This window comes from Hakea prostrata, chromosome 7 (assembly GCF_041222555.1).
Source record: "Hakea prostrata isolate BN-2017 chromosome 7, UWA_Hpros_2, whole genome shotgun sequence".
Taxonomy (NCBI): domain Eukaryota; kingdom Viridiplantae; phylum Streptophyta; class Magnoliopsida; order Proteales; family Proteaceae; genus Hakea; species Hakea prostrata.
The window spans coordinates 13,852,639-13,860,911 of NC_142606.1; the positions used below are offsets into that span (position 1 = coordinate 13,852,639).

Consider the following 8,273-nt stretch of genomic DNA (forward strand, 5'->3'; position numbering starts at 1 on the left):
AATCATGTGTATCTTTTCACAGCGCTGGAGATACACTAAAATAAAATCTGATTTAGACTGCAGTAGAAGAGTGGTGATTAAGGCTTGAATGCTGAAAATGCTACAACAGCGTTGTGCCCTCCAAAGCCAAAAGAATTGGAAATTGCTGCAAATGAAGACAAAACATATTTATAATGTTTGGTAAATGTCAAATTTTTTTTTTTAATCAAATATATAAGTCTACATGCAAGGCATGATTCAGCAAAAAAAGAGGAAGACGCAGGGCAAGTGGTCATTGATAAAGAAATTATTTAACGTGGTTCATAAAGACCGAAAGACCATTGCTTTCATCATAAATCTCACAAATCTAGTTGACTATAAAAATATATTGATGTGGATCACCTCACACATAAATGGATGAAAAAGACAGGTTATGAAACTCACCTACAGTCACTGCATGTTGCTTCTTTTTGTTTGCTACTGTATCAAGTTGCATAGAAGGCTCAATATTCTGTAGTTGCTCAAGGAAATGGTTAAGTGTTAAACTAGAGCTAACAGAAATGGCAGATATGGAAATAAAAGATGGAGGCCTTAAAATTGAGGATTGAAGGAGTACATACAAATTGATTTATTGTTGGATGCAGCCACCCCATGTTTATGGCTTTTAAAGTAGCAATGGCTTCAAGGGCTCCAGCAGCGCCAAAACTGTGGCCTATCATAGACTGGTCACAACCAAAAGCAAAAGAATAAATATGATTCCATCAACAAAGACTAGAAACTTAATCTTTATTACGCCATAAGCTGTCTCTGTCATTACCAGTTACCACAAACAACACAGACAGAGAGGGAGAGAGAGAGAGAGAGAGAAGAACCTTGGTAGCATTTATTTTGATCTCTGACGTATCTTTAAATACTTGATTCAAGGCATTCACCTCTGCTTGGTCACCAACAATTGTGGAAATTGCATGTGCATTTATGAAGTTAACCTGTCATTTGAAAGGGAAAAAAAAAATATGGTGACTTGATTTATAAAGTTTGCCGAACCTCTGTGTTGTTAATTGTTGCATAGACTTTGTTGCTCAAAGTCATCTACCAAGTTATACTTATATGGAGACCACTCCCAAGTCCCAAACTTGTGGTCCAGGGAGGGCCCATTGTTTGTTTTCCATTACTTGGTTTTGATGGAAGAAAGCTTTAAAAAAGCTTTTCAAATATAAAAAATTAGACACTAAACAAAGTGAAATTTATTAGGAATGACAACTTTGTTAGGTACTATTTTTAAGAAATTTGTAAACCAAACCCAGAAGTTACAGTTACCTCCTCTGGTGATACACCAGCATGTTGTAAGCATCTTCGGATGCATAATGAAATACCATATCCATCTATTCTGGGATCAGTCATATGGTGTGCATCAAAGTTAACTGCACCCCCCAAGTATTCAGCAATAATAGGTGCTCCACGCTTCATTGCGTGATCCAAGCTCTCCATTACCTAGTTGCAATAAACAAAGTTAACCAAATTTTTATCATTTCTGCTTCCAGCTTGCTGTGGCTTCACTTAGCAACTTGAAATACCCACTTGGTACTTCAATAAAAAAAGTATATATAATTTGATATGATATGAAATGAAGGAGTAGTGTGATGACATACCAAAACTCCAGCACCTTCCCCTAAAACAAGGCCATCTCGTTCTTTATCCCAAGGCCTAGAAGCAGTTTGTGGATCACCATTTCTTTGAGACAAGACACCATTAGATATAAAACCTCCAAGGCAAACAGGAACAATTGGGGCATCAGTTCCACCAGCAAGAACTAAATCAGCATTACCTTCCCTGATGTGGTTAGCAGCAGCATAGAAGCAATGATTTGCAGTAGAACAAGCAGTTGAAAGAGAATAGGTTGGACCCATAAAACCCAAATCAATAGCAAGTAAGGCAGGGGTCATGTTTGTAATAGAGTTAATAACTAGATATGGAGTTAGCCTTTTATGGCCTTTCTCCATTAGAGTTGGAACATATTCGTTAATCGCTGCAGAACCACCGAAGGCTGTCCCAATAATCACACCGGCTCGTTCTTTGTTGATCTGCAAATAGAATACGAGAAAAATATTAAACTCACTCTGTTTTTGGAACTTGAACAGGGGAACTCACAATATAACTGCATAAGAAGCAACACCTTTGAAAGGTTATGATTGCCCAGGTCTGCATCTTCCAGAGCCTTCATGCCTGCAACAATGCCGTATTGATGATGATTCTCAAGTTGGCGTTCTTGCTTCTTGGTGATATAATCTTCAGAGGAGAAGTCATGGATTTGGCCGGCGAATTGCGTATGGAAGTCAGAAACGTCGAAGCGGTCGATGGCAGTGATTCCATTCTTGCCTTCAAGAAGGCAATTATAGTAAGTATCTACATCGTTTCCAAACACAGAGACCACACCCATCCCTGTAATAACCACTCGCTTCTTTGGGTCTTTCTCCCTTCTGGGAGCAGAGGATTTTCTAGGAACAACGACTGATGCTGATATGGGCATCCAAGAACTCAACTTCTTCTTCTTCTTCTTCATGTGCCATTTCTTTGTTTCAGCATACAACTTTTGGGATCCTCCAAGCAGGGAGGATTCAATGGGAGACACATGGAAGGCTGGTGAATGAAGGGACTGCATTTTGGCTTCAGTCACCAAGCTGGTTGGTTGCTTGTGAGTAATATAGTAAGAGTAATGTGGGAATGGTTCGAGGCTTTATTTAGAATCCTTCTTCAATTCCTATGTCATCAGGTCTCACGGGGTCATGCTTGTGCAGCACAAGCAGCATATGTCAAGATCTCGGCCGTCTATCTCGCAAAAGTGTATTTTAACATTACTTAAAAATAGTCACTCAACATTAAAATTTGGGTTGAAATCGAGATCTGTAGGCTATAAATGCTACGCATTAATTAAGCAGCATCAAAAACCGCCCCTTGTCATTCTTAATTCCCTTTACTTTTTTTAATTTTTGAATTATAAAATCCAAGCTGTTTTTGGTAACAATGTAAAAGCAAAGTTGACTCTAACCAGGGTTTCTCTGTTAATGTCAACCCAAAATATAATTCTGATAGAGGATCAAAGGCATTTCATGGGTACGATTTGAGGTTAACACAAGTATAAAAAGTATCAAAATTTATGAGTTTGAGCAAAAATTTGTATTAAATTTTAGTAATCAAGGATCCATTTAATAACTCATCATCTAGTGTTTTCTTGCTTCTAAAAGTAAAAAATTTCAGCGAAAAAGCTGTTTGATTAACTCATTTCGTTTCTCATGATTATTACAACATAAATTGAAATTTATGAATTTTTTTACTTCAAGAAAGACTTTCAATGTTGTTAGACGTTTTTAGAAGTGTATTCATGGGATTTAACGCTCTAAATATAATAATGTGCAAAATTTTATTGAGTTCAACTTTGCTTTTAACTCCAAATAGTTTCGAAATCTTCATATCATACCATATGACTTTGATCAACTACCCCTTGAGGTTGTTTTTAATTGTTAGAAAAGCTCCACATGTATGGTTGACGAGTTTCTTTTAATCAACTATTAGTTAAATAATAAAAGATTGAAATTTTATTTAGAAAAATAAATAAATAAATTTGAAACGACGACAATTTTATTTATCCAAAGCTTGATCGTTACCACGTAAGTCTCCACTTAAACAGAATTATCTGACTCATATTTAATTTCTATGGATTTTAATCAAATAAATTTTCTTGAATTTATTGTACGAAAATGGCAAGGACTGTAATTACTCTTATGCAACTGGACGTTAGGAACAAAGAGATGCTTTACTTGGGTATTACAAAAACTTCATGACCACATAGTATTAATAATGTCTAATAAATAAATTGTTAAAAAAAATAAAGAAAAATGAGAAATTATTACGGGTTCATTACTCTTTAGGTTCTTTTAGACCGTTGATTTAAAATAACAAAATGATTTTATTTTATATTATATCATGTTACTATTATAAAAACATGAACTCAAATAAAGGACATGACTATATTTTTTTAATTTTCTAGTTATTAATATGGTTGACACAAATAATTTATGTTTATAATTGTAATTTTACATGACGTCTGCAATTGTAATTTTACATGTAATATGTCATGAACTAAGATTAATAAAATTTTATAATAATTATTATTATATATGATAAATGATAATGAAAAACTCAATCAAATCAAATATATTATAAATATTGATACGTTATGTTAGTATTCTTTTTTTATTTAAGGGTAAGAAGTTAAAGACTTCATTTAAAAATTCATAAGAAAATACATACACACACCAAACAAAAGAAAAAAAATACAAAACATAGATCCATGAAATCACAAGGTTCAATCCGATAATTAAAAAAGTGATATTTCATAGCCTCAATCGACCATCAACTAAATAAATAAAACGATACAAATTATAAACCTTACTTATTTGAAAAACTATGTGTTCTCGATATTTACCCCTACCTATTTGAAATTTCAATATATAATGTGAAATCTATAATTGAAAAATTGATGCTCCATATCTTCAATCAACATCATTAAACATTACAGTTTCCTATTTAAATATTGAAACGTTATAATTTCTTATTTCATCACATTTCTTCTTTATCAATTCAAACAATAATAAATATTGAAACTTTATAATTTTTTATTGAGTTTATTACGTGTGGGTCTCTTTAGTGGATCATAAATTAATATTGAATCTCTTTAATGCAATATATTATGTGGGTTTCAAATAGACTAATACCATTAACCGCCATTAAGTATATTTAAATTTTAAATGTGAAGGGACCAAAGTGCTATATTTAAATTTCAAAATGCCCATCAAATTATTTAATACATTGTGTTATTTTATATAAAATTATTTAATACATTGTGTTATTTTATATATATAAAATAACACAATGTATTAAATAATTTGATGGACATTTTGAAAACTCCTTCTTATTTGATAACATAATCACATTTTCTCTTTCTCAAATCAAACAATAATAAATATTTGAAACGTTACAGTTTTCTATTCTAACCCATTCAACAAAAAACGTTATGGTTTTTATTATATATTTTTTTAAATCTCTTAACTAAAATAAAATCCTAGTTCTTTTGAGACAATTAATAGTTGTTGAGGCTATTACCCATGGGTGTAATTGGATAACTGAAATTTACTTCCTCATCCGTTTAAGGGTATTCGAATCCGTCTGATTACTAATAGAATGCGGATATGGTATATTCATTTCTTACCGATTATTATCCATCCGACAAAATTATTGGATTAAGTTACTTATTTAGATTTATTTTTCTTATTTTATAAATTTTTTACCTATGATATGTGACTATTTTACTAGATTTTCTACTAAAATAGCTATCAAAGTTGTTAAATTCTTAAATTTTAAACCTAACCCTCACAAACAAAATGGTAAACATGTGAACAAGTAGTCAAAATTTTGTATTCAATTTGTATTCATGCTCATTTAGAAAAATCTACTTAAGAAAATAATTATCCGATTATCATCCGAATCTGACTGAATCTATTTGAAAATCAATAGGATATTATCAAAATTCGTCCGAATATAATAGGATGTGGATATGATATTACCACTATCTTATCCGAATCCGGTCTATTTACACCCCTTTTACCCTCTAGAAAAGTAGTTAAAAAAAAAAAAAAAAACCTGCTTGTCCCACATTTGTTAATTTGTTAATCCGTTTAATTTCAACTGGTTTTCTTAATTTCTTTTTTTGAGTAGTGAATAAAGAAATAAATAAATGAAGAGATTAAGAAATTAAGAAGAATGTTTGATGCCCCCTTCTCGTCATTGGGCCTTTGAAAGAGCTAGAGAATGCGGCCCATTATGGAATGTGCCATGTGACCCAATCCACATTTGCAGAAACGTTTTTTCGACAACCCAAAGCCTCAGCTGGGCATAAGCGGCTCACCTAAAAACTTGTGTTGGCCCACCCTACTGGTTGCATATCCCGGCCCAGGCCCATCATGAAAACAGTGTAGGACTTGGGCTTGTTGGGTCAACCTTGTGTCCCTAAATAATTGTAGTTTCCTAATTAAAGCTATATTAATGGTATGACAATTATAAACTAAGTGTCAACTACACTTCCGATAAATTATTAGCAAACTATTCAATTTTTATTTTTTATTTTTTATTTTTTTATTGGTACAAAGCCACAAAGGGGCTTTATTAAACCGGGGGATTGGGATATCAATATGCTTCAACGAGAGTCGAACCCACGGCCTCTTATTTATTATTGTTTCAATATAGAATGGATTAGAATGAGTAAATATAAATTAATAGGTCAATGGGATGTGATAGGAAACTCTAATATTTCAATATGAAATGGATTAAGATAGGAAACTATAATGTTTAAGGATGATTGATTGAGGCTATGGAGCATCAAATTTTCAATTATTGGAATACTAATATTTCAATATTTATTATTGTTTGATTTGATTGAGTTTTTCATTTATCATTTATCACGAACAAATATAATATAAAATAAAATAAAAAGAAAATGAGATGAGATGAGATAGGAAACTATAACGTTTCAATATGGAATGGGTTGGCTTTGATTATGATAAATGGAATGAGATAGGAAACTGTAAAGTTTCAATATGGAATGAGATAAAATAGGAAACTGTAACGTTTATTATGATTGATTGAGGCTATGAATTAAGTATCAAATTTTCAATTAAAAAGTATCATTATTGAGTTTCCATTATATATTGAAATTTCAAATAGGTAGGGGTAAATACCAAGGATACATAGTTTTTTAAATATGTAGGGGTGCATTGAATGTCATTTATTTCTTTGTTATGTAAATCATTTATTTGATGATTGATTGAGGCTATGAAGTATTAATTTTTCTAATTACTGAAATTACAATTGTAGACATCATCTAAAATTATAATTGTTAACATCATTTGTTTGTTGGATGTCAACTATGTTGATAACTAAGGACTTTTAAGAAAAGAAAAAAGAATGTAATCATGTCCCTTGAGTTTATGCTTTTATAATAGTAGTATGACATGCCAATTTTGTGCTAGACATTGTGACATTTCGAGAGTTACTAGATACATCAGTCTAGGTCATGCTGATTCCGTAGACCCTGTGATCTACCCATCTTTATGCTGAACATTATGATTGATGAGGCCATGTTATTTGTCTTCTTCCCTACAACAATAAAATATAGGCACATTCATCATTTCGGCTCCTAAGGCTCCCAAAAACCTAACCAACCCACTGCATTGGGAGTTCTGATGTTTTTTCACCACACACATTGTGTGAGGTTCATGTGAGATTCATTAGAGTCTCACTTTTAAGTTAGCATACCATATTCATATGAAAACTCCACACAATTTGTATGGTGAAAGCAGGGAAGGGAGCCAACTCTTCATACCATAGGCATAGCTAACTTGGGTTGGATTCTCCGACCCAAGACCCAAAATCCGAACCCGTTGGGTCCAGGAAAAGGACTTGACTTGTAAAGGAAGATAAGTATCTATATAAATAAACCCCAAAGATAGTTTAAAGTTTGTAATGATAGCAAATCTCTCCTTAAACCAATGATAACACAATAATAAAGACTAAGGCGTTGTGCCCTCCAACTAACTAAAACACCTCTCCTCGTATTGAGATTTGAGAGGGAAGGTCAAACCAAGGCCCCACCACCACCACCACCACCTTCTCAGAACTGAGAAGCAAAAACAAAAACAAACCAAAACAGAAAGAAGCAGCCGGCACGACCTACACAGTGCAACGCGGTTCATAATTAATTAATGACCTCAGAGTCTCAAACCCTCCAACACCAACTTCAAATAAAATTTAATATCAGAAAATCCAGTTAGTGGTAGACTTGTTATACATACCATACCCTGCCTGATACCCACTTCTCCTCATCAAATGCCAGAGCTTCTCTCGGCTCCCATGAATCATGAATGCATTATGCATGAATGAGAGAATATAATAAATGAATCTTAAATTCTGAAATCCAATCCCCATGATCTGAAAATATCAAATATGATATCGTTATCTATCTATCCATTCTAACTAATCTGTCTCTTCTCTGTCTGAATCCCTTAAAATAGCACACTCCATTAACGCACCTTGCCGTTTTTGATTCATTGATTGTCCCTCCCTCCAAATGGTAGGGTTGACAGTAGTTCTAGGAGATGAACCCGGAGCTTGACCGATGCGTTGAAAAATTTAAAATAATTCAAATTTAAAGAAAATAATTTACGAAAAATAAAAGGAAAAAT

At 32.9% G+C, this 8,273-nt stretch overlaps 1 protein-coding gene across 1 annotated transcript; it reads right to left on the minus strand.

Annotated features, from left to right (window-relative positions):
* LOC149009974 (3-oxoacyl-[acyl-carrier-protein] synthase I, chloroplastic-like) lies at positions 1–2,689 on the minus strand. The gene is made up of 7 exons (XM_089163012.1): positions 2,153–2,689; positions 1,629–2,060; positions 1,297–1,470; positions 852–965; positions 600–701; positions 424–490; positions 1–145 (listed from the first exon to the last, which is right to left on the minus strand). Exons 1-7 carry the CDS (start codon positions 2,636–2,638, stop codon positions 78–80), a joined length of 1,443 nt encoding a protein of 480 aa, XP_089019138.1. The 5' UTR covers positions 2,639–2,689; the 3' UTR covers positions 1–77.
* Between the last annotated feature and the right edge of the window lie 5,584 nt (positions 2,690–8,273).